Source organism: Artemia franciscana, chromosome 6, assembly GCF_032884065.1.
Source record: "Artemia franciscana chromosome 6, ASM3288406v1, whole genome shotgun sequence".
NCBI classification, from domain to species: domain Eukaryota; kingdom Metazoa; phylum Arthropoda; class Branchiopoda; order Anostraca; family Artemiidae; genus Artemia; species Artemia franciscana.
In genome coordinates, this window is record NC_088868.1 from 18,363,745 (window position 1) to 18,391,695 (window position 27,951).

The window sequence follows — 27,951 nt, forward strand, 5'->3', positions numbered from 1 at the left end:
AATTTGTATTATGTATATGAGGGGGTTTGTACCCTCGTTAATACCTCGTTCTTTACACTAAATCGTAGGTTTTGTCCAAATCCTTTAAGAATGACCCCTGAATCAGAAAGGCCGTAGAATAAATAGTTGAAATTGCTAAAAAATACTACAGCATAAAGAGTGAGGTATTTATCTCCTCCTAAATACCTCGCTCTTTGTGCTAAAGTATTTTTAAAACCCCTCATATGCGTAATAATCTGTGATCGTTTTAAGTTTCAATGCTACGCTTTACTTTCAATTGAAAAAACTTTTCCATGTTTATTTTTTCATTGTTTTCTTTTATGGTAATTTTAGAAAATCCTGCGCCCTTTTCATTGAATTTCTGTTCCCCCATGACATATTTCTCCAAGGAAAGATCCTCCCACATAGCCCCCTCCCCTCAACCCCATCCCCAAAACCAAAAAAAAAATCCCCTGAAAACGACTGTACACTTCCAATAACTATTATTATATATAAACACTAGTCGAAGTTTGTAACTTGCAGCCCCTCCCCCAGGGACTGTGGGGGAGTAAGTCATCCCCCAAGACATAGTTATTATGGTTTTTGACTATGCGGAACAAAATGGCTATCTCAAAATTTTGATCTGTTGACTTTGGAGAAAAAATGAGCGTGGGAGGGGGCATAGGTGCCCTCCAATTTTTTTGGTCACTTAAAAAGGGCACTAGAACTTTTCATTTCCGTTAGAATGAGCCCTCTTGCAACATTCTAGGACCACTTGGTCGATACGATGACCCTCTGGATCATCGTGATTTGTCCTCTGGCAAAAAATACGAAATTCCATATTTTTATAGATAGGAGCTTGAAAATTTTGCTATAGGGTTCTCTGATACGCCGAATGCGATAGTGTGATTTTCGTTGAGATTCTGTGACTTTTAGGGGGTGTTTTCCCCTATTTTCTTAAATAAGGCAAATTTTTTCAGGCTCGTAACTTTTGATGACAAAAACTAAATTTGATGAAACTTATATATTTAAAATGAGCATGAAAATCTGATTCTTTTGATGTATCTTTTAGCATCAAAAATCCGTTTTTTAGAGTTTCGTTTACTATTGAGCCGGGTCGCTCCTTACTACAGTTCGTTACCACGAATTGTTTGATTTGACGTTTGGAAGGATATCGTGTCTCAGAGCTCTTATTTCAAATCCTGACTGGATCTGGTGACATTGCAGAGTTGGGGGGGGGGGGGCTAAAATATTGGAAACCACTTAGAGTGGAGGGATCGGGATGAAACTTGGTGGAAAAAATAAACAGAAGTCCTAGATACGTGATTGACATAACTGGAACGGATCCGCTCTCTTTGGTGGAATTGGGGGGGGGGAGGGTTAATTATAAAAAATTAGAAAAAATGAGGTATTTTTAACTTGCGAATGAGTGATCGGGTCTTAATGAAATTTCGTATTTAGAAGGACTTCGTAACTCAGATCTCTTATTTTAAATCCCGACCGGATTCAGTAAACGCTTAAGCGGAGAGATCAGGATGAAACTTGGTGGGAAGAATGAGCACAAGTCCAAGATATGTGACGGAAATAACCAGACCAGATCCGATCTCTTTGGTAGAGTTGGGGGGGGGGAGCAATTCGGAAAAATTAGAAAAAATGAGGTATTTGTAACTTACGAACGGGTGATCAGATCTTAATGGAATTTGATCTTTAGAAGGATCTTGTGCTTTAGAACTCTCGTTTTAAATCCCGATCAGATCCGGTGACATTGGGAGGAGCTGGAGAAGAAAACCGGAAATATCGGAAACCGGAAATCTTGGAAAACGCTTAGAGTGGAGAGATCGGGATGAAACTTGATGGGAAGAATAAGCACAAGTTATAGATACGCAATTGACATAATTAGAACGGATCCATTCTCTTTAGGGGAGGTGGGGGTCGTTAATTTAAAAAAATTAGAAAAAATTAGAAAAAATTGAGGTATTTTAACTTAAGAATGGGTGATCGGAACCCTATTTAGAAGGAACCCATGTCTCAAAAGCTCTTATTCCAAATCCCGACGAAATTTGTTGACATTGGAGGGAGTTGGAGGGGGGAAACGGAAATCTTGAGAACGCTTATAAATGTCGTAGATACGTAATTGACGTAACCGGACTGGATCCGCTCTCTTTGGGGGTGTTAGGGGTTGGGGTTTATTGCTTTGGTGAGTTTGGGGCTTCTGGACGTGCTAGGACGATGAAAATTGGTACGCGTGTCAAGGAGCTGCACAAATTGACTTGCTAAAGTCGTTTTCCCCGATTCGACCATCTGGGGGGCTGAAGGGAGAGGAAAAATTAGAAAAATTAAGGTATTTTTAACTTACGAGTGGGTGATCGGATCTTAATGAATTTTGATATTTAGACGAACCTCGTGACTCAGAGCTCTTATTTTAAATACCGACCGGCATTAAGCCTCTGATTTTCCTTTTAAACCAATCTGTTGATTCTTAGAATTTTGCCAGAGCTCATACCATATGAGCTCTTGGCTCTTCCGAGCTCGTCAAAAGTGCCATATGCCAAAAGTGCTCATGTTTCTTCTTCTTTGGATTAGTATGGATTTTATTTCCCGTAAGGGGAAGGAATTTTGGAAAACTCGAGAACAAACCGGTTTTTTCGTTAGTTTCTTTCAATTTAGCGTGAGACAAGACAAAGACAAGTGACAAAATAGATGGGAAATACATAATTTGGGCTATATAGTTGGACATAAGGGGATGGGGGTAAAGTATTTGGTCAGTTTCAAGTCAAAAAACAATTCTTACTTCATAATAATGCAGAATAATTGTACATTACACATTTTGTATGCACATCCGCTACATTTTCGCATAATCTCATCACTAAAATCAAATTCCAAGCCATGGAGTGTGCTCCTTCAGGTGAGTTTGAATTCTGGGTCCCGAAACACCAAGCTGAGTTCAATCCCACTGTATCGTGGACGTTACAGAACGTTTAATATGACTTTATTTCCATAAATGGACTAGAGCCATTTATGACTTCATTTTTACTTTTATCTCAGAAAATACTTTCTTAATGAATATAAATAATAAGTCATTTAATATTATAAGATTGAGAAGCAAAAGAAGAGAAATAATAAGCGAAAAGTCGGAAGATGAAGGAAAACACAGATAAACAAAAAGAAAGAAAGAAAGAAAGAAAGAAAGAGAGAGAGAGAGAGAGAGAGAGAGAGAGAGAGAGAGAGAGAGAGAGAGAGAGAGAGAGAGAGAGAAAGAAAGAAAGAAAGAAAAAGGGTGAGATATGAATAATTCATACTAGTATGTGAAGTGCCAGCTCCATTAAGGACTGAACTTCCATTTTGTACTCCATTGCTACACTGCCCATTCGTCTGAGAACCTTCCATATCTACATCACCATCAACTTCAGCAATTGATTGTTCAGTTTTTCCATTGGCATATCGAGTCGATTGAATAACCGATGGGTGGGTCTGTTGAACTGTTGGACTTTTACTTCGTGATCGGGATCGACGAAAAGAACCAGGATTGCTGAGAAAACTTCCAGATTGTGATTGTGGAGATGTATAGCTTGTACCATAGAGGGGAGTTGACGATGGACTTCCGCCCTATAAAGAAAAATTTTAATGAACAAAGCAATATTAGCCTCGGATTACAGAAGATCGTGCATAGTAAATCTTATAATGTACTGTAAACAAGTTTCTTTAATCCCAATTCTTATCATTTTTTATCGTTAAATCAAAGCACCCAAATCATCAAAACACTTGTATTAAATTATTACATTTGTAAAGATATTCCAAAAATAAAGGGTTAATTTAATAAAATAAACCAAAGCTATTTTGGTAATCGACAACACAATAATTTTAAAAGGTCCATTAGTCTAATTCCTTGTGAAGACTTACTTCAGTAGATTACAAATGCTCAAATACAAAGGAAATACCAAAAGGTCCTGGAATACCAAAAGGTCCTGGACATTTTGATACCTTATATTTCCTGCTTGATAATAAAAAGCTCCATTTCAATAGATTCGTAAGAAATATTTTCTAGCAATTTTTTAAGAATAGAACAAAATAAATAAGTAAATAAATAAATAAGTAAGAATAGAACAAAGTAAAATAAGTAAATAAGCTTCAGCAAAATAAATCTATTAAAATTCATTAATATTTTCTTTTACAGCATCTAATTAGAGCCACGCAGGGTACGTGTAGAACAATATATTTGTTAAAATTGTTTTGTAATAGGCTTTATGGTGCCAATTAGGAAGTGTGTTGTTGACTGTTTTTTTTTCTTGTTTTAGTTTTTTTTCTGCAACTTTTTCGGACAAGTTTTTACTTCTTGGGATGGCCATTAAACTGTAGTTGTTGTTGATTTGCTACAATAAATTTCTCTCTCTTTTTTTTATGCCGTAAGTTCAGTATTTGCATGCTAAATAAGCAAAATCTTAACCAAATACTCAGTGCCTATTAAAAGAAAAGTTGTAAACCTTAAACGAAATTCAATTTTAAATTTGACCGTTATAAACTTTAAGGAAACATTAATTTTAAAATACAATAAATCTATTAAAATTCATTAATATTTTCTTTTACGGTATCTAATTACAGCCACGCAGGGTATGGGTAGAACAGTACATTTGTTAAAATTGTTTTGTAATAAGCTTTTTTTTTTCTGCAGCTTACTCGGACAAGTTTTTACTTTTGGGATGGCCGCTTAACTGTAGTTGTTGTTGATTTGTTATAATAAATTTTTCTCTCTCTTTTTCAATGCTAAGTTCGGTATTTCCATGCTAAATAAGCAAAATCTTAACCAACTGCTCAGTGCCTATTAAAAGACAAGTTATAAACCAACGAAATTCGATTTTAAATTTGACCACTTTAAACTTTAAGAAAACAGTAATTTTGCTGGAAACGATTACACCAAATTATAGCTTTAGCAGCAAATGGTAATAAAGCTAATCTAAAATTTCTATTTGTGAGTTATTTGAAAATAGCAGAATACATTGCCATCTATTCTCATTTATACATAAACGCAAGTAACAACTGAAAGCATGACTAACAATAAACGCAAAACGCATTTCAACGTTAAGCGAAAATGTGGAAAAGATTTATGTAATATTGATTTTAGCTGTCAAAAATTACCAATTGAGAAAGCTAATTGATTAAGTTTACGTTCTGCGTCAATTGATCAAATCGTTTCCATCCTCAGGGAAGGTTTTTTTTTCTCACGATGTTTATCCAATTATACCCAACTCTGAAACTAAATCTGTCCACTGAATATTCCTAGTACTGTCGATTGTACACAAACACAAAATGTATGTTCAAAGCCGATAAAACTAGGGTCTAAAAGGGTCTGATAATTCAAACATTTCTTAATTATTAATCTAAGCATGAAAATTGGGTCAACACATCTTCCTTTCCTAAAACCAAACTTTTTTCTTTTAAAAACTTTATCAACATCCCCTTTTAGTCTAATAAGTATCACCTTGCTAAGCAAATTGTTTGATGCCGAGATCAAGCAATCTGGTAATTATGTTACATAAGTTTTCTCACAAAGTGCAATGAATGATGTACTTCGAGGCGAAAGAAAAAAAAATAGTTGGAAAATCAATTTTGATTCTAAACCGCTTTAGTAGGAAAAATGTATATTTTCCTCAGCTCACTCACCTCACCAAAGATCTTGGTAAAAACTAAACACAAAAAGGCTTCGCAAGAACTCAGCCGTCTTTGTAATAGCGTGGCTTCATTGGGCAATGTCGCAACCTACTATGCCAAATCAACATAACAAATATTTTACAAGCCGTGTTATAAGATTTATAGATAGTTTTGATAGCATATGGCGCCAACAAAACGAAGAACCAGCTAGAATTACCTTCTCATCGTTCAAAGTTTCAGTCCAAGTCAGGCTAGAGCGAATCCAGTCGTAAACGACGACTGGAAAAGTATTAAACAGCTCTGCGACTAGATAGACAATGGAATACAGATGCGCTTCCTATATGATGAAGAGCAAGTAAGGGTAATTAAAATACAAACTTTTTTTTTGGCGAAATACACACCTACTGTAGTTATTCATAATATCCTTTTTTCCTTACTGATAGTGCTGCGGTGCACCACTATACTTTTATTCTGTTTTTCTTTTTCTTTTTTTCTTCTCCCCAAGTTCAGCCTAATATGAGAAAGTGGTAGGGTCCAACCTCTAGCTTTTTTACGGAGAATGTGGGCTCTGGCAGTGGCGGTGCTAGCCTCTCTTACGCCCGGAGCAAAATCCTGAAAAGCTCCTCCCCTGTCTCCCAAAAATTTTCTGGGCAAATTTTAATAACATTTTAATTTTTTTTGTTTTAATTCAAATTATTTAAATCTGACTTTTCTTACTTTAGCCTCTGCAAAATTATTAATTATCTCGTGAAGAATGAAGATGAAGATATGAATAAAATGAAAATTCTGGATTAAATTTGCTTATACTTACTGCCAACTGTTCCCTCTACTTTATTTTAATTAAACAAAATCATTATAACCGATGGATTATCTGTTTGAAATTTTGCCCCCAAACTGCATCTGACTCCAGCCAAATTGATGAATTGAGATACGACATTATGGAAAGCTGCTTAAAATTCCTCCCTGGGTCCGAAAGGTACTGTTTTCGCTTGTACTTGAGCCATAGCCAACAGTGTGTGAGCTGATGAGGAGTTTCCCAATTATGTCAGAGAGGAATATCTCAAGTTGTTCGGAAATCTTTTCTTTCTCTGAGCCGCGTTTCTCCTTTCGAGTGAAAAACTCCGGTCAAGCAAGCCAGCAGCAGTTCCATATTAAAGTTAGATTAAAAGAAATGGTGTTGAAGATATGCAACAATTCCGTGGCACCACTGCCAAAATATTCTCTTAGAATACTAAATAGAAATATTTAAAGATGCACAAAAGTAGCATTTTCTCATGTATCCGTAAGTGCTACCATTTCCAATTACTTTCACAAGCCATTTCTGTTTGTAATTCTGCTGAGTATGCATTGCATCAGTCTTTTCTTCCAAAATTTGTTTCGTGAAATATACCATTTTGAAGATTTCAAGAACTAACAACTACTTTGTTCAGATACACATCGGAAAAATTCAATACTTAATTATCCAAATTCTAAACTTATGTGTTAATTAAAACTTGACTGATTTATAAAGTTAGACAAACCAGGCCTTGTTATACTTTGGATCACGTATAACATTAAATGAAAACCACCAATATTTTTCACATTTCTATACATCTTCGCTTCTTCATGAAGCTGCTTCAAACATCGTGAATATTCATATTAGCATCTCAACATGCAGACATTTGTGAGTCCATTGAATCTGTCCTCTTCTGTTAGATTTCGGATGTATGATTACACCCCTTTTAAGATACAAAAAAAAGCCCTGCGGATGTCACAGTAACAGGAAGTGTGGAGAATACAATCAAGAGTGAATGAACAGATAGATAAAAAGGTTCGTCATACACATCAATAGTTTCAGAAACTTTATCGAGACACCAAAATCGGCCTTTACACTCCCAAATTTTTCCACACAGGTAGCTTGTGGAAACTAGCCTCATAGAAAGAGAACAGGTTTTTAAGCTTGCAATTTATTAACAAACTCGGTCAATCCAGCATCAAACATAAAACAGGACCACAAAAGCTAGACTTCCCATGCTATTCCGCTATAAGTAAGAAAGCAGATGTCAAGTTCATCACACAACTGCTCAAAAAATGCCTGAAGAGGACAATGACCGCCAATGGCGCCTTAGTATTGACGGATGTGTCCCAACTCTCTCAAGTGTCTGAATTGCTCTTCTGTAAAGAGAAGAAAATTCACGCCTGTCAGTTCTTTCAATACCAACTTGAATAGATCGACATGCTGTGGGTTTATTTTTGTAGAGAAACAGAAGTTGAAAGCAAAATTATACTGACTTTGTCAACCAGTGTCAAAGAGGAAATTTAGCTGACCTCAATCATGACTCCTACCAACCAGTTGGCTTTTGTCATTAGACCCGAATTAGATTGGTCGTTAGCAAAACTCTCCAGTACCCTAACTACAGCAGCAAAGACCTCAAGGAATGTGATCGCACTATCATGTCTTTTAACCCCGCATTTTTCGCCAAGCAGCTACTTTTGTATGCAACAAAACAGTTGACAGTGCAGAAGCTAAGAACTCGATTCGTTTGGGGGAAGAAGAAAATAAAAATTACTTCTTGCAAATATCCATATAATCTTTGAATTAGATCTAATTTGGAGGTTTTCACCGGGAAAGCTTTAAACATTGAGAAGCACAGAGCGTGTAAACCGCAAGTGAATACTGCTTTCGTATGTCTGCTTGAACATCCTTGTACAAACTGGCCACGCTACTACCTCCATCTAAGCCAATTTCAACTAACTTGTTCATGTTTAATCCAAGCTTTGAGCATAGTCCAATAATTGGTCTCATACTTCCTGCCCCAGTCAAACCAGTCATGGCATTAAAACACAAAAATATTTCTTCATTTCCATCGTTGTTATAGAAACGAGTGACAAGAACAAACTGTTCTTTTGTTTGAAGTTGCATCACTCGTTTCATCAACCAGTATTGAAAACATTTCGCATTTTTCACTCTTTTTTAAGAAAGTGTCCCGAATGAAATTGCCGACACTATCAGTGATGTCATTTTAGACACGAGAAGACATAAAACATGTTTTTTTGTGGATGATTCAAAATGCTCAAGCAATTTTGTTTTTCGGCAATCCTCAATAAATTGTAATAAGACCCTGAGCATTCCTTCATTTTCAACACTTTCTATAGGGACTAAACTTTTTTTTATAATGAACGTGCGGGACATACTTCATGAAAACCACAAAATAATATAGTTCAACTGTCTTGTAAGCTCGAATGCTGGTCACTTAAAATCCAATGTCATTTCTACATTTTTAAAAACATCATAGTTTTTTTTGTGTTGCAGTCATATGATGCTGTTTTCACCGCAACATTTGAAGTCAGAGGAGCATCTTCAAGGTCAGTGTGGAGCTTTGAAACCAAACAGCTAAACCTTTGATGTGAGCCTTTGGAGGTCTCAGATTCGACAAATAGAAAACAGTATTTACAGAATGGGTCTCCTTTTGAAGGAATGGCTAATTAACTTGAAATTTTAGTGTAATAAACGCAAAATAAAACTTACCGTTAGGGAAGGGGGCAGTATCCAAACTCTGGTTTGTAGTGAAGTTATATTTTTCTAGAACAGTCTTGGAAAGAACTAACAAACTTAAACTGAAAATTTGATATGTAATGATATTAACTGCTGAAAGCTCATCAGTTCAAAATTTAATTTTACTGTAAATTTTATTTCCAATGTTACAATGAGTACGAAGGCAAATATTTGTAATATAAATTGTTTCAGTAAAGTGCCAATTATGCAGTAGGTTTTAGACTTTTACAGTGACAGAATTAATTAACTTCTAAGTTTGAAAACGCATTTTCAAAATCAAACATTTATACTTCTTTATGGTACTACATTATAATTTCAAATGCATTCTGATCTTATTATCAAAATATCCTATGCCCCCCCCTTTTTCGGTGATATTGTCATTCCTTTTGAAAGAAAACAACAGCTAAGAGCTCATATGGCACTTGTGACGAGGTCTTGTGGCTCTAGCAAAATTCTAAGAATCAATGAAATAATTTAAAAGAAAAACCAGAGGCTTAATGCAAACTGGGATTTAAAATAAGAGCTCTAAGACACCAGGTCCTTCTAAAATATCAAAATTCATTAAGATCCGATCACCCACTCGTAAGTTCAAAATACCTCATTTTTTCTAATTTTTCTTCTCCCTTTTCTTCTTCCTTTCTTCTTCCTTTCTTCTCCGGTTACAGTCGGGATAGTCGAATAGGGGAAAACGACTTTATCAAGTCAATTTGTGAAGGTCCCTGACACACCGACCAATTTTCATCGTCCTAGCACATCCAGAAGCACCGAACTCGCCAAAGCACTGGACCCTCCCCCCCAACTCCCCCAAAGAGAGCGGATCCAGTCCGGTTACGTCAACCACATATCTACGACATTTGTTTATTCTACCCACCAAGTTTCATCCCGATCTCTCCACTCTAATCGTTTTCCAAGATTTCCGGCTTCTCCTTCCAACTCCCCCCAATGTCACCAGATGTGGTCGGGATTTAAAATAAGAGCTCTGAGACATGAGTTCCTTCTAAATATCAAGTTTCATTAAGATCCGATAACCAGTTCTTAAGTTAAAAATGCCTCAATTTTTCTAATCTTTCCGAATTAATACCCCCTCCCCCAACTCCTCCAAAGAGAGCGGATTCATTCCGGTTATATAAATCACGTATCAAGGACTTTTGCTTATTCTTCCCACCAAGTTTCATCCCCACCTCTCCACGATAAACGTTTTCCAAGATTTCACGTTTCCCCCTCCAACTCCCCCAATATCACCGGATACAGTCGGGATTTAAAATAAGAGCTCTGAGACACGAGGTCCTTCTAAATATCAAATTTCATTAAGATCCGATCCCCCACTCGTAAGTTAAAAACCTCATTTTATAATTTTTTCCTCTCCCTTCAGCCCCCCAGATGGTCGAATCGAGGAAACGACTGTTATCAAGTCAATTTGTGCAGGTTCCTGACACGCCTACCAATTTTCATCGTCCTAACACGTCCAGAAGCACCGAACACGCCAAAGCATTGGAAATCCCCCATGTCCCCCAAAGAGAGCGGATCCGGTCCAATTATGTCAATCAGGTATTTAGAACTTGTGCTTATTCTCCCCATCAAGTTTCATCCCGATCTCTCCACTCTAAGCATTTTCCAAGATTTCTCGTTTTCAAGATTTCTGTTTCCCCCCACCAACCCGCTATGTCCCAGGATCCGATTCAAATTGAAAATGGAGCATCTGCGACATAAGATCTTTCCATATATCAAGTTTCATTAACATCCGATCACTTATTCGTAAGATAAAGATACCTCAATTTTCACGTTTTACAAGATTTCCGGTTTCCCCCTGCAACTCCTCCTGGGAGGATATTTAGAAGGAGCACAACATCCTTCTAAATATCAAATTTCATTAAGATCTGATCACCCGTTCGTAAGTTACAAATACCTCATTTTTCTAATTTTTCCAAATCCCCCCCCCAACTCCCCCAAAGAGCACGTATCAAGTCCGGTTATGTCAATCACGTATCTTGGACTTGCGCTTATTCTTCCCACCAAGTTTCATCCTGATCTCTCCACTCAAAGCGTTTTCCAAGATTTCCGGCTCCCCCCTCCACTCCCCCCACTGACACTGGATCCAGTCGGGATTTAAAATAAGACATCTGAGTTACGAGGTACTTCTAAATATGAAATTTTATTAAGATCCAATCTCTCCTTCGTAAATTAAAAATACTTCGTTTTTCTAATTTTTCAGAATTTACCCTCCCCCCCCCCCCAACTCCCCCAAAGAGAGCAGATCCGTTAAAATTGTGTCAATCATATACCTAAGATTTGTGCTTATTTTTCCCACCAAGTTTCATCCCGATCCCTCAATTCTAAGCGTTTACAAGATTTTAGGTTTCCTCTCCAACTCCCCCCAATGTCGATGGATCCGGTTGGAATTTAAAGTAAGAGCTCTGAGACACGCTATTCTTCTAAATATCAATTTCATTAAGATTCGATCACCCATTCGTAAGTTAAAAATATCTAATTTTTCCGAATTAACCATCCCACCACTCCCCCCCCCCCAGATGATCGAATTGGGGAAACGACTGTTTCTAATTTAATCTGGTGTGGTCACTGATACGCCTGCCATATTTCATCGTCCTAGCTTATCTGGAAGTGCCTAAACCAGCAAAACCGGGAAAGACAGACAGACGGAGAGACCGATAGAATTTGCGATCGCTATATGTCACTTGGTAGATACCAACTGCCCTAAAAAAAAACTTATGACTAAACCTTTTATTTTCTTTGAAATAGAAAATTGAAAACTTTTACAATATGCTCCAAAACAAACTTTCACACTTCATTACCTCTTTTAATTAACATTCTGATCGAATAATCTTTTTTTGCATTAACTAGGTTAATTGACAAACATTTCAAAACACTACTAAAGTATTAAAACAGTCACTATGTTACTAAGACTGAGATTATTTATAAAAATATTTAATAATAATTTGGGAGTAAAATAAGGTATTCAAATTGTCCTTGATCTTTCTTGCTGGATAGATTGTTGATCTACAAGAAAACTCGCAAGAAAGCTGGACGATTAGTCAAGGTATTGTTGTTTATAAAACAAGCCTCCTCTATTGCAATCTTTCCCTAGTATTTAAAAACTGAAAAATGTTTCAGAAGTAGCGAATGAAAACATCTTTCATCGATATTTTCTCTAAGTAGAATAATTTTATCAGGAATAAGGTGAGCACCTTCTATTGTTGCTTCAACATCAGGAATATTCAGAGCCAAAACTAAACATATCAACTTTATCAACTAAACATATGTTTAAAAAAAAATCTAGAGATTGTTAATTACTTCGTTCAGCCATTATAATAATTGTCTACACACTCCAAGTCAAATCAGGGTTGCAAACTGTCAGTGTCTAAAAAGAGTGCAACTCAAGGCCGAAAGAGTGATTATTGCTCAAAAAGAGTGCAAGTCCAAAAATTTGCGTACCTCCTTCGTAAAAAAGTACATTTCCCACGAAGAGTCTACAAGCTGGCAACCGTGTTCCTTAGGTTAAATACACTTCTGACAAAGTTGCCAACTGCTGAGGTTTAAAGCGAATGAAAACTGACACCCAAAAAGAATGATTTTCACTCTTCCGCATCCCCTCTTGAGGTAAAAAAAAGATGAGTGTATTTCACACAAAAAGTGTGCAAGTTGGCAACTCTGAGTCAAATAATAACAACAGAGCTAAGATCAATTCCAATTTGACCAAATGTAAATTAGTAGACACTAATGCCGCGTTTTATTTGGTCTTGTTTCAGTCTAGTTTCAGTCCTGTTTCCTTAATAGCATTTTTTTTACGTATTTAGTAAGCTCAAAGCCGTTTTATTTGCAGTATTCCGTAAGGGACCGTACCGTTTTGCGTAACTAGATTCCAAAAATCGAAACTTGTTCATCCAGATAGTTTCACTCCTTGTTTCACGAAAATGGCGGCAGAAAATATTTACCTAGTGGATGTATGTTTCCAGATGTGTACAGCACTATTTTTCTGTGCCTACTGTAAGGTAAACCCTTGGCTTTAGCAAATTACAATACTTTGTGTTTTTTTGAATCCTAAAAAAAGTCAGACTTCACTTTCAACATTCCCAGATGGGTAAATGTATGACAGTTCATATTATTGACTTACCAATAAAGTGACAATGCCACTCGATGCCTTTTTTTATGCTCTTTACAAATATAATAATCGCTTCTATTGCAAACTCAAATTTAAGCACTTTTTGACCTAGCCTAACCTAAGATGAATTTGTGGATTTTGAATACTTTTGCCAGTAAGCTGCCTAGCTCTTTTCCAGCGTTTTATTTGTCAAAGGCAGTACCGAAACGAAACAAGAAGATGGCTCAAATGAAACGGAATTATGCGAAACAAGACTGGAAACGGTAGCCCAAACTGAAACTATCTTGTCTCAAATAAAACGCGGCTTAAGAGAAGCAGTAGCTTCAAGCACGGAGTAACCAAGCATGGGAATGACAACTACTGGCTAATTATGTGAGATAAATCTTAAAAGTGTAAAGCCGAGATATACGTGTAAAATGAAACAAGGATTTACAAAGAAGAGATATATTATTATTGTGAGGCCCCCTTCAAATAAACTATCAAACACAGAGCAAAATATCGAGGCGACTGATGCAAACAATAGATTATGCCACAATTTTTTTCGGGGGAGGGGGCAATCCCACTGTTTCTTCCCCCTAAATACACCACTGTTATCAAGTAATTCAGCGTAGCACTAAGTGCTAAATATTCAATTCGGTTCTCAAACTTTTTAAATTAGACGCTAATCTGTCATAGCCCAGTCTAAGCAATGAAGTGAACTTAAAACAGAACGACATGTTTCCTATGTTTTAGTTATATATTTACTAATATATTTCAAAATAAAGCTTAAATTATTGTTTATTTTACGTAATTTAAAGCAAAAGACTCTTCAATGGTACTTACCTAGGGTGAACTAGCAATTATTTTCACCAAAGATAAATGATAAAGGGAGCTAATTCTTGACATAGATTTGATTAAGAGAGTCATATAATGCTATAAGTAAAGTACTTATGTATACTAAACTGAACATCCCAACACAATGGAGTAATTACTTACATGGACTTTAGGTGACCTTAAATTCTTTACTTCTGAATCTGCACCAGCAATCATTTCAATAAACTGTCGAACTTTCAGACGGAAGAGAAGGTTGTGGTCTTTTTCTAAAATACCTGAGTACAAACGTTGAGTTGTTTCAATAGCTTCGCTTATACGTCCGGCTAAGACAAGGCGCTGAATTTCTGCACAACATAAGAAATCAATTTAATACATGTGCAAAAGAATTACCAACAAGTAAAATCAAAGATAAACAAATGATGTAAATATAGAAGCGAACAACTAAACAAAAATATTCAAATTAAATAAAAGAAGTTTTAGGGATCACCAATAATTTTCTATGAAAATACGTAGGTCTACAAATAATTTGGTAAACGTTGAGATTAATGGGTAAAAACGCAAACATATAAACACAAAAAATTTGTGTCAGATTAAGAACTGGTTTTCCCCCTCTTAGGAGAAAGAAACCAATCAGTAAACTTAAAAAAAAAAACAGTACATATTCAAGGCGTTTCTGAAATAATTTTGTATGTCTTGGATTAATTATTATAATTAATTTTCAATACAGCGAATTATACAGTTTATTCTCTGTTTGCTAATTTATACCCTTCTTTATTACTATCCAAGGATTCCACGGGAACGTGTGCCCCCAATTCCTGCTGACCAAAAGGATCATAGTGTTAAAAGTCCAAAATCGAAATCATGCGATACTAATAATAATGGCTTCCACCTTAACATTAGTTCAAACGGGTTGTTTAGTCACTTGCAGTTACTATTTCAAATGTGTTTGTGCAGGTCTTTGGTGCCAGATTTATTTCCTTGGGGTGATTTTGCTTTCATTTCAAAGCTTAGCAAGAACCGACTAATTGCGTATCGTATGGCCTATTGCGGTTACCTTAAGCAAAGTTTTATAATGTGTTCTGCTTCCATAATTTCTTCCTGATGTTGATTGAAGCGGCAGTTGGCTTTAAACTGCATATCAGATGCATATTACATAATATTTCCATTGTATATTAAGATATAAAATACCAAAAGAAGCCCTAGGCTTTTTATTATGTTAAACCTAGTAAAGACTCAACTACTTTTCAGGAACTATCGCTGACTACTAGGGCCAGTGCAGAAAAAAACACACATCAGTTGAACTCAGGCCAAGCTTTGAGTTTCTCAGCTTTTATAAAAGGGAAGGGGGTGGAAAACTTCCATATTAGGGTTACGATTATGGTGATTCCAAGGATGCACTTTCATTCTGATCTGCCACCATTTTTGAGGAATACGGAAATGACACCTACAAATGCAGTTTTTTTGTGAAAAATTAAATTTTACGTTATTGCTATCAAGGCGAATTTATAAAAAGCATATGGATATAAGCATTAGTTTTCAAATAAGGCTTTAAACAAATCTCTATAATGTCCCAATAACCCAGTAGCGCCAGGGGGAAAAAAGTAAAAAGGACACATCGGTGCTATTCAAGGTCAAATGTAATTTTCTTCATTTTTTAAGATCCATGTTGAAAACCTACAATGAAGGGTTCGCCATCATGGTAGGTCCAATTGTATGCTTTTGATGTAGATCCGTAACCATTGTCCATGCTTTGAAGCTTTTTCCGAACTACAATACATTGGTTTTCATCAGTAATTTTTACTTTTGAGTAAAGATTAACAAGTAAAAATTGATAACTAATAAGTACCATCCCAAAAAATCGGTGCCAAAGGACAGTTCTTTTACACGGAAAATTCACTTAAAACATGTTTTTAATTTTTGATTGCTATACATATATACTGCATGAGTTGCACTAGGAATTTTATGAACTTTTCCTTTCTACTTTGTTATCGAAAAAAATCCACTGATCAGCTCATGCCTTTTGTGCGGCTCAACGTCAAAAAAAAAAAAAGATTATCTACGCATATTCATCTACAATATGTTAATATAGCAATTTTTATAGTTTTTAATTTTTATATAGCATTAGTGTCCTTTTTCGCTATAAAATAAAGATTTTACTTGCATTGAAATATTTATCTTTTAAATTAATCCTACCAGAAGGAAAGGCCATAGATGAAACAAAGAGAAAAAAAAATCTGTAAACTAAACTGAAAAAAATCAAAGTTAGTTATAAGTCAAAAGTTTTCCAAGGTCAACTATTTTGACAATCATTTAATTTGAAAATTAGAAATAAACAAGAAAATCTTAAATTAGCAACTAAATGTCAAATTGGATATATATCAAGAGAATAATCACGAGAAGAATGTCAAAGAATCGTGCAAAATTGCAGTAAAAAGCAAAGAAAAAAGAAGCAGAAAGAACGCAGATAAGCTCCCTACCCCAAGAAAAAAGATACATTTAAACCCTTGTTCTTATAGCCTTTCAAAATTTACGCTATTAAAGTCTCCTAACGGTTTTACCAGCTTTACTGAAATTAGTTTTTAAAAAAAATGGCATCCAGCTAGTTTTTGTTCAATTTTCTCCATTGATGTTCCTTCAGATTGGTTTATATTATTTTTTTTTCTTTTAACACTCACCTGGTCTAATTTTTTGATTAAAGTTGATATGACAATAGTGATATCCCTAGTGAGGTTTTTTCCAGTTTCTGATTCGGCCACTCAAATCACACTTTGAGAGCCAAATACATCTATGATTTGATCAGATTTCGTCAGAGCACTTAGGCTAGCAGCACAAAATGGGAAACCAAATTTAAAAAAAAAAATGTAAAAACGGCATTTGGCGACACACTAAACATAGAAAAAATAAAGACATACTAAACATTTCGCCTGGCTTTCGAGCCAGTCTCCCTGCCGGGGATGTTATGTGAATAGTTTTAAATATGTATAGTTAAAAAATAATAAAGAACTCGAACTAGACCTACACCAGAGAATGAAAAGTTTACCAGAAACCTTAAACACTAGAATACAAATAGCACAAGACTAATCTGGCTTCATAGGTCTGATTCATAGAGAATTCATAGAGAAGATACAAAATTCCCAAAATGGAGCAAATTCGAAAAAAAAAAATAGTAGCCAGTTACAGACAAAATTGCAAAACTGTTTGAGGGAACATTCTCTTCCCCCTTCCCATACCAATGACTATTTTAAACTGTGTCAAAACAGCTTAAAAAGGAACATCTCACAGGAACAAGGCACTACAAATAAGCGTAACTACTCACTTTGCCTATTTCTTATTGAAACAAGATCCTCTGTGAATTCTTGACCAGTACTCCTAGCAAAAGTTTCAGCCGTAGCAGAAAATCCATGATGAACAAGATATGATTGTATCATCTTCTGAAGCATTGATTGATGTGAATGTCGGTCAGGTATAACATAACTGTCAACACGTGAAACTGCTTGCATTACAAGCTCTCTTCTGTCGTTTTCAATATCATAAACAAACGGAGCTTGGCCGAAGTTAGCATCGATAATTTCACCTACAGTCTGCATTCCCACTGTTGGATATAAATTGGCCTATAAAATAAAAAAAGAAACATTGTCTTATCATACATTATATTCTGCAATAAGTGTAGTTTGAGAGTTACACATGAGCCAACAATTATTCCCTGAATCTTCAAGAATTTAGCGGCTACCTTCTTCTTCGCACTCGAAAGAAGGCGTTTTGTTTTAAATCGAACCAGTTAGGCTGGTCGTAATGGATATAATGTGGCAATACTGACTTTTGCACATTGAAAAAAAGGAGAAAAACTAGTTATTTGGAAGAAGAAATAGAAAGCCATCTGTTGATATCATTTTTTTTTTTTTTTAGGTAAGCCACATTCAGACATTTTCCGAACAACAGAAATCATGTAAATTTAGTCCAATAAATTGAATGCTTTCGTTCAATTTGTGTCAAATGATCTTATTCAACAGGCTACAACATCGGGGAACCAAATTTATGGAAGACTAATCCTTAAATCCAATGAAATCTATTTATTACTATAATATTAAACAGCTTAAACATTTTCCGATTTTAAAATGAACACAGGAATGGGATAGCTCAGCTGGAACTGCAACCAGGGGCTCGCCGAGTCTTGTTCCGAATCAACATTTTGATTCCGTGTTAGGAAAGATTACGGTATGACAGGTAGCTGTGTCTCGGTACAGAGGCCATGTAGCGGTACAGAGTCCGTTTCTAGAGACGATTGGTAAAAGAACTGGAGCGACATTAATTAAATTCTATAGCTGAAATATAATAGAAGAGAAATAATGACCCAAATTTTGGGTAGAGAGTGCTAACTCGGCAAACGCGAACTAGGGTTCGGTTCCTTGAACACAAGTGATCAATGGTGTAGCGCTGAATTTTGGGAGCCTGATCCGTTTTTGAAAAGTCTTTGTAAGAAGGAGCTTGATAAATTTTTACTCGAGCCGGGGAATTACCTTAGTTTTGTCGTCAGTTATAGTATAACACTCTACTGTACCCATAAGCTATATAAAAAGAATTCTCACGGTACTACTGGCACATACTGAAACTAGGTCGTTATATATAGTTATGCATCTGTTTCTGCTCTATCAAATGATTTTTGTTCTGAAATAGTACCATACATGTTTAATATCCCTGTCCTTAAAAAGTAACCATCCCTGTCCTCAAAAAGGCAATCCCCCCGATCAATGCTCTTTGTTTAGGTCAATGACTGTTTTTCTTGTACTTTGCAAATAGTTTGAAGTAATCATTACTGGCGAAATTAAGACATAATTTTATACAACAGACAATCGGTTAAAAAAGGGGTAGGTCGCAATCAGACACAGCATCTTGGTCGTATTTTTGTCGCACACACTGATGAAAACTATGAAGTTCTTTTCTGTGTCGGTCTTGATGATTCAATAGCATCTATTTATGGCACACATGCGCAAACGATACTGAATGCTTACATATATGGTGGAAATTTTTCCAGATAGTGAGGGCTTTGTATATAGGGCGCTGAATGCCAAAGTCAAGATTTCTACATCCTGGTGGTAATGAAGTTACCCTGCCAATACCGGTTAAGAAAGATATTGCCTCTAGCTAATGCGAACCAGTCTCTCCACGTTTTTCAATAATAGTATTGCGGGACCGAAAGAGACAGCTACTATAATGTGTGTATTTAGAGGTGATGTTTCGGTAGCAAATAACGCTGATGATTATTTAGAGCATTAGTCGGACACAGAGCGAATGGGGAGAATTCTCGTTTAGTGTCTGAGGAGCAAGAGCATATCGGACTGAACTTCAACCACAGTAACAATAAATTTCTCGTTTTTAACCACCATAGGCAAGAGCTAGTTTGCCAATCTCGGGGTGGTCAAACTGTTCTTGAACAGAATCGCCTTAATCACCTTGGATTACTAAATGAGAAAAATTTGTACACAGCCCAAGTTTTCTGGAAAGCTTTTTCTCATGAATAAGACTAGAAAAGTTTAGGGCTACCAGTTGTTCAAAAATTTAAATTTAGTCGCCATATCCTACCTTTTGTGCTTCATGCTGTAGCATTTGCACATTACTTTCTTCTCCGCCATTTTGGCCACTTTTCATGCAGGGTGACTACTTTTCACGATGATGGCAAATATTGGAATTTATAATATAAATACGCAAAACATCTGCTTCGGCTACTCTTTTGGACTTGTAACACCATTGCATTAGCCGAATATGGGATTTAAATTAGACATACCAAAGCCAGCTAAACTTTGAAAATACTTTTCTAAATGGCCTTTGGTAAGCTAGTCATGTTGTTTAAGTATTGATTTATACTAATTGCTTTCATCTTATTCTTATTTTTTTCTACTCAATTACTTATTATAATGGGTAATAAAAATATACAGACATGCATGCAAACAAACCTGTTTAGAAACACAATTTCTGCAACAGAAATCCCAGCAGCCTGGTCTCACAAATCTAGAGATGCTGAATTCACCGCTGTGCATTGTTTCAATGCATTAGTGCATTTAAATTTACAATAGAAAGGTTTACAAAAGAGTATTATCAACTGGTAGACTTATTTAAAATGACCTTAAAATAACACAATTGTGATTAAAGAGGTGTTTCCATGTTCAGCCCATTTCCAGACAACAATTCGAAAGGCATCATGACACTGTTCTGTCAAAATGTGATTGCCAACATAATTAAATTCAGCACGCTCCATAACTGGTTTAGTCCCTTTTCTATATCTTATTTAATTCTCCAGATACTTAGGCGTTTCTGTTGTTTCTTTTTTTCTTTTTTTTTAATACGTTCTACCCCTTTTTTCACTTGGTATATAGAGAAGGTTCCGATATAAACACTTCTGTTCTATCTTTGGTTCCTTAAAAAGCTTATTTTGTATCATCAACTGCTTAATATACAACTTTCAATTTTTAGCTCTCCTTTAGAGTGTATTTTTTGCAAGATAGCGCCTTCTGAATTACCGTTGCCAGTTTTTAACATTGAATGTAATATTAAAAACAAAAACTAGAAGACAAAACTTTTTTTCATCAGAAGCCCCACGTTTTCTTTAATCCAAAATCTTTCGATCTTTCTTTATCTAAGGCTCTCAACTTTGTCCCCCCACTGGGAGGTCGTGACAAGTTTTTCACTCCTCAACTCACTTTTCTTTCATTCTATTTTCTTGAGACATATACATCTGTCATACTATTATTTCAAAAGGTAGGTTTGCATATGTCAGACGAGCTAAAGACGGAAAAGCGGTCACGCCAACCACTAGGCGAAAGCTAATTAAAACTCTGCTAATTTGTGTTTCCCGGACATTGAATTATGTATTTTGTTTGATATTTTAAAATACTACAAAGCATAAGAGTGCTCAAAATAATCCACAACACTATGATAATTGATGGATTTGCTTTGACACATAAGACATAAGACATGACGCATAAGATCACGTTAATATGTATGAACCAAAGGGTTTACGTCTATATCAGAAAACGCATCTTCGCACGTTTCATAACCCTGGTAGTTTTCGGAATGGAAACTCGTCCTTTTATCCTCCTTCTACGTTGAACGATACTGCTCTCCACTCCTGGAGGACTATTCTGGTGAATACTGAAAACCAAAAACGGTATTTTCTTAGGCCCAAATATTTCAAACTTGTCTGATGGAAGGAGGGACTTTTTGAACCAGCCTTGCAGATTTTTCCCCTGCCACATTGTGCAGTTATGACCCTCCACGCAAGTTCACGTGGGTCCAAGCCTTAGAATGGGAAGCGAAGAGACTTTTTTTCCAAAACAGAGTAAAAATAAGGATTTTACAGATCCCTGTTTCTTAAATGTTCAAAAAGTGGTCCTTTAGCTAAATCCTATGGGTGAGATATCTCTATTCCTCCTCCTGAGTGTAGTTACAGCTCGGTCATTTAAATAAAGGAAACTAGTTGATTTTATACACATCACCTGAAACAATAACATAATTAAAATAAACCTTTCGTTTCTTAACATCAACAATCCTTTTTCTTGCTGGCTTGCTTACCGGAAGATCGGTGAAAGCAATGCCAAGGTTCACTCCGTTTTTTGTATAATAGCAAGTTCCGTCCATTAAGTTGACTGCACAGCCAATTACATCGTCTGTCGTAAAGGTGGGTCCATACGTCTTTCCATTCCCAGAAGAACAAAATGAGTGACCATCATCACCATGATAACCATATGAATATTTATCCCAGCCTAAGAGAGAGAGAGAATAAAAATTCATATAAAAGAATTTTTAAATCATCCGCTACAAACCAAATGATTAACTCTGTTTTTTCTCTTTTTTTGGCTTTTTAGATCCTTGACTGAGAGCAATTGATTTGAACTTTATGATTGCAAATTCATATAGAAATTACTCACAAAGAAGGAATAATACGACAAAGCGCCAAAAACACTTTACACCTAGATTTTTTTACGTAAATCTGACTAGCCATACCAAAATGTACCTCGGTGAATTTTCAACAAATGAAGCAGCACAAATAAAAAACACAGTACTTTCGCCATCTGCTGATTGGTCAATTATCATGATATTATGTTGTTTTATTGTGTATCAATTATTTATGTAAGTTTTTTTTTCGGTACACGGTTTCACCTTTCTGTTTATTGCAGATTAACTTGTTGCTTTTTTTTCTTTGTTTTATTATTTTTTCTCTTCTATTTTTGTTCTTTTTGGTTAGAAGCACATCCTCGCAATCGACGCTTTTAGTGTGCTATCGATTGAATTTGTCTCTGTTTTTTTGTGTAGATAATAAATTGTTTACTACTACTACTACTGTGTGCATGGATTTAATTGATTAATAACTAAAAAAATCATGCATTTTATTAAGCCAAATATTTGAAATCAATACAAATTTGAGTTCCTTTACGATAAAGTATAAACATTTTGAAATCATGAATGTGTCCACTGTAAAAAGAATGATATAGAATCCTTTTGGAAAAAAAAATCTGTCAGTAGAAGAGTACAACTCAAATGAAAAAAGTAGACTGCTGACAGATGTTAGTGTTCAATATACTCCATATTCAAAAATTCTTCAATAAAAAAGTGATGTTAGTAAGTCCGTCATACGCATAGATCATCAGAGCAGGAAAATACAATACTATTAAAAAAGGAGGAAAACGAAAAAAAAACCCATTAAAGTCCAAACTTGCTATGAAAGATGATAAAAATAATAAAGTACAGCAAATTACTGCGTTGGTGTGGCCATGCCCAGTGAGAGAGGAAGGTATGATTTCGAATGAAATCAGAACAGTAAATCATAAAAACTCGCTTAACACCTCAAAAGAAAGCTCATGCTGTTGAAATTTATAGTCTATACATATTTGTTGTTATTTTAAGTAAAACACTGTTACAACAACCTTTAGCCTCAAAAACGTGACATGCTACCATTAGGAGCCAGGTTGTAAGTATTCTAAGAATTTTATGTGTTTTTGCATAATGTGTCTCAGAATTAATTTTTTTTTTTATTATAAAGTATTTTGCAACTCAATTTTTAAACACAAAGAGCCCTCTGTTCGAATTTCATCTTTTATTACATGGAGATTACCTGACTCATTTACCAAAGAAACACCCGCTGGACAGGTACAAAAGAGGGGGAATCTAATTTCTATTTTACGGATGATGATCGGTAATTTTTCTTCAACATACAACCGACCTCTATCCATTGGACTCTGAAATGGCATCCATATCAAGTGCACAAAGGATAAAATACCAAGGATAAACTATTTTCTTGAGGGCTATCCCATTCACCAGATCCCCAGTTGCAAACCACTATCAAATCGGCAAGTTTTACTTCATAATTTACATGCTATAAAATTAACTGTAGGAGAATCAGCAAAACTCGTCATACAATAAGTGTTCATTTTTGGGAAAAAGCTCGAATCGTGATTAAACATGACAAACATGTCTATCTACCTCAGTTCTACCCAAGGATGGATAATATACTGTCTATCAGCAAGTGAATCATTTTTATACTATTCTGGAAAGATTATGCCAGGTTTGCCTCCCACAGAGACCATCTCCCTTGGCTCTCCTCTAATTAGCCATGGCTCTCACGTTTTTTATCACATCCACCTAGCTGATTTTAATTCAAATATTAACTGATTCTTTCACTTCGGGCTAGACGGACTAGGGAGGGGGTTAAACTTTCTAAAACATTCCCCCACATACGGCCTCAAGGGAAGAAACAAAATAGAAATAAATCCTGGGAGCTATCATGTCATCACAAAAACTTATTAGTTTCTAAAATAAATTTATTTTGGCAAACTAAAACTAACCTATTGGTCTCCCTCCCCTCAAGGTTTTGCAATGTAAGCGGATTTGTAAATAAGATGTTTTCTTGAATACGTTTCACTTCGAAGTCTGCGTATGAATTACAACCCATTCAACTTCCATCATATTACGTCTAAGCATTGTTTTGATGCATAATTTTTGTTTTGTTTTTTAATGACTGGCCCAACTATTAATATTATTTCGAAAACACAAACCCAAATAGTATTATTCTTTACAATGAATCCCCCCCCCAAAAAAATGCAAATCTTACCTGGCAGTCTGTTTGTACTAACACCTTGTATAGAAAGTCCAATTCCCATATACCTGAAAAAATATAAACATACTAAAGAAAACTGCTAAAAAGAACTCAATACTGTGTTTGTATTTATTTTCAACCTATAATGGAAAAAAAAATATTGCAAATGACTACACAAAAAGAGTAGGCGGCTGACATCCTCCTGCAAAGATAAAAAGTGATATAAAATAAATTTTTCTACGTTTTGATCCCCTTCCTATTTAAAAAATATATATATATTTATATTATATATATATATATATATATATATATATATATATATATATATATATATATATATATATATATATATATATATATATATAAATAAGTTGTCTGTCTGTGTGTCTGTCTGTGGATCAGGTGACGTCATGTTTCTGTGTTGACTGACGTCATGAAATTAGTTGTCGTCATTTTTGCTTTGACGGTGACGTCATTCAAGGTATTTAAGACATATGTTCACGTAGAAATCTATTAATGTTTCACCATGCATGGCCAAAGGAAGGTGCACAAAGCAATATCCTCGACTTTTAGTATCAAACACAATTACTGGCAATGATGGTTACCCACAATATAGAAGAAGATCTACTGAAGATGGCGGTAAAACAGCAATAATAAAGAAGCGTAACGGTACCACCATCGAAGTAGATAACCAGTGGGTTGTTCCATATTCCCCATTATTATCAAAAACATTTAATGCACACATAAACGTTGAATACTGTAACTCCGTAAAGGCAATCAAATACATATGTAAATACGTCAACAAAGGCAGTGATATGGCAGTTTTTGGCTTGCAGCCCGAAATCAAAGATTTCGATGAAATCGTACAATATCAGGCTGGAAGATACATAAGCAGTAATGAAGCTGTTTGGCGAATTCTTTCATTTCCGATACATGAACGTAGTCCAGCTGTTGTTCACTTAGCGGTACATTTACAGAATGGTCAACGTGTTTATTTCACGGAAACCAACGTGCAACAAAGAGTCCTGAATCCACCGGATACAACATTAACAGCTTTTTTTTCGCTTTGCAAAAATGATTCTTTTGCAAAAAAACTGCTGTATACTGAAGTGCCTTCGTATTACACGTGGAATACTAAAAATAAAGTATTTGAACGTCGAAAACAGGGTAAGTCAGTCGACGGCCAACCTACCATCTTCAAAGATACCACGATAGGAAGACTCTACACCGTTCACCCCAATCAACATGAATGCTTCTTTCTACGCCTGCTTTTGGTGAATGTACCCGGTCCGACATCCTTTGAGTATTTGAGGACTGTAAATGGTACTATGAATGACACTTACCGTAGTGCATGCCAAGCTCTGAATTTATTGGAGAATGTCCAACACTGGGATAACTGCATCAATGACGCGTGCGAAACGTCAACCCCAAGTCAAATTCGTGCATTGTTTGGCATCATTTTAACAACTTGCTCTCCATCAGCTCCTACAGGGTTATGGGAAAAATATAAGTCAAAAATGTCCGAAGATATACTCCATCGAAAACAGTTAGAGACGTCAGATATGACTTTTGATTTTACATCAGAAATTTATAACTACACTTTAGTTGTTATAGAAGATTTGTGCGTACGTTTGGCAAACAAACCTCTTCAGGATTTGGGAATGCCTTCACCTAACCGTATCGCTGCTGTTTCGACATGTGTAGAATTGGATCGTGAACAAAGTTACAGTACGAGTGATCTATTGTCGTATGTACAAAATAACATTTCCAAGTTAACGTCAGAACAAAAAGACATTTATGATACGATAATGCATTGTGTCGATAACAACGTTGGAGAAATTTTCTTTTTGGATGCGCCAGGAGGTACTGGTAAAACGTTTGTGATAAAACTGAAATTGCCTCTGAACTTGCATTCTACAGAAACTCCCACGTGCAATATTTCCAAATCATCTGGGATGGGTAAAGTATTGCAGCAATGCAAACTTATTCTTTGGGATGAGTGCACAATGGCACACAAAAAATCGCTCGAGGCTCTGAATCAATGCTTGAAAGATTTGCGAGGGAAGTCGAAACCCTTTGGCAGCACATTAATATTGCTTGTGGGAGATTTCAGGAAAATATTATCTATAATGACCAGATCAACTCCTGCAGACGAAATGAATGCTTGCCTGAAAAATTCTAATTTATGGGCACACGTAAAAACATTAAAATTAACTACAAATATGCGTGTCCGATTGCAAAACGATGACTCTGGTCAAACATTTTCAGATCAATTGCTGGCAATGGGAAACGGAAAGCTCCCAGTAGACTCAATTTCAGGACGTATACAACTACCTGCTGATTTCTGTAATTTAGTGACGTCCAAAAATGAATTGATTGAAAAAGTATTTCCGAATATTCTAAAAAATTATAAAAATAATAAATGGCTAAGTGAAAGAGCGATTCTCGCACCCAAAAATATAGACGTCCACGAAATCAACAATATTGTTTTGACCAAGATTCAAGACCAGGCAGTCCTTTACAAGTCAGTCGACACAGTTTTGGAACCAAATGAAGCGGTTAATTATCCATCTGAATTTTTAAATTCCATAGATCTTTCAGGGTTTCCACCACACGTGCTACAACTAAAAATAGGCGTACCAATAATACTTTTAAGAAATATAAACCCACCAAAGCTTTGCAATGGCACTCGACTTGCCGTAAAAAAAACAATGGAAAACCTAATAGAGGCCACAATCTTGACAGGGCCTTTTGAGGGTGAGGCTGTTCTTATTCCTCGCATTCCCATGATTCCAACGGATCTGCCTTTTCAATTTAAAAGATTGTAATTCCCAATTCGATTAGCATTTGCAATCACCATTAACAAAGCTCAAGGTCAATCATTAGAAAAATGTGGTATAGATCTTAATACTGATTGTTTTTCCCATGGACAATTGTACGTTGCATGTTCGAGGGTCGGTAAACCTGACAATCTATTTATATGCAGCGACAATTGGACAGCGAAGAATGTTGTATATTCGCAAGTTTTACGCAGTTAATTTGTATTTTGGAACCAAATGAAGCGGTTAATTATCCATCTGAATTTTTAAATTCCATAGATCCTTCAGGGTTTCCACCACACGTGCTACAACTAAAAATAGGCGTACCAATAATACTTTTAAGAAATATCAACCCACCAAAGCTTTGCAATGGCACGCGACTTGCCGTAAAAAAAAACAATGGAAAACCTAATAGAGGCCACATTGTACGTTGCATGTTCGAGGGTCGGTAAACCTGACAATCTATTTATATGCAGCGACAATTGGACAGCGAAGAATGTTGTATATTCGCAAGTTTTACGCAGTTAATTTGTATTTTGGAACCAAATGAAGCGGTTAATTATCCATCTGAATTTTTAAATTCCATAGATCCTTCAGGGTTTCCACCACACGTGCTACAACTAAAAATAGGCGTACCAATAATACTTTTAAGAAATATCAACCCACCAAAGCTTTGCAATGGCACGCGACTTGCCGTAAAAAAAAACAATGGAAAACCTAATAGAGGCCACAATCTTGACAGGGCCTTATGAGGGTGAGGCTGTTCTTATTCCTCACATTCCCATGATTCCAACGGATCTGCTTTTTCAATTTAAAAGATTGCAATTCCCAATTCGATTAGCATTTGCAACCACCATCAACAAAGCTCAAGGGCAATCACTAGAATATACAACAGCTAGTATATATATATATATATATATATATATATATATATATATATATATATATATATATA

At 35.7% G+C, this 27,951-nt stretch overlaps 1 protein-coding gene across 1 annotated transcript in view; it reads right to left on the bottom strand.

The window, feature by feature from the left end:
* The window catches only part of LOC136028137 (ran-binding protein 9-like), a 66,603-nt gene that overhangs the window by 26,824 nt on the left and 11,828 nt on the right, over positions 1–27,951 (bottom strand). Inside the window, exons 3-7 of the mRNA XM_065705794.1 lie at positions 24,193–24,245; positions 21,657–21,847; positions 17,407–17,701; positions 14,253–14,434; positions 3,279–3,585 (exon numbers count right to left, since the gene is read on the bottom strand). Of these exons, the coding sequence (XP_065561866.1) occupies positions 3,279–3,585; positions 14,253–14,434; positions 17,407–17,701; positions 21,657–21,847; positions 24,193–24,245 (1,028 nt within the window). The remainder of the gene's footprint in view (positions 1–3,278; positions 3,586–14,252; positions 14,435–17,406; positions 17,702–21,656; positions 21,848–24,192; positions 24,246–27,951) is intronic.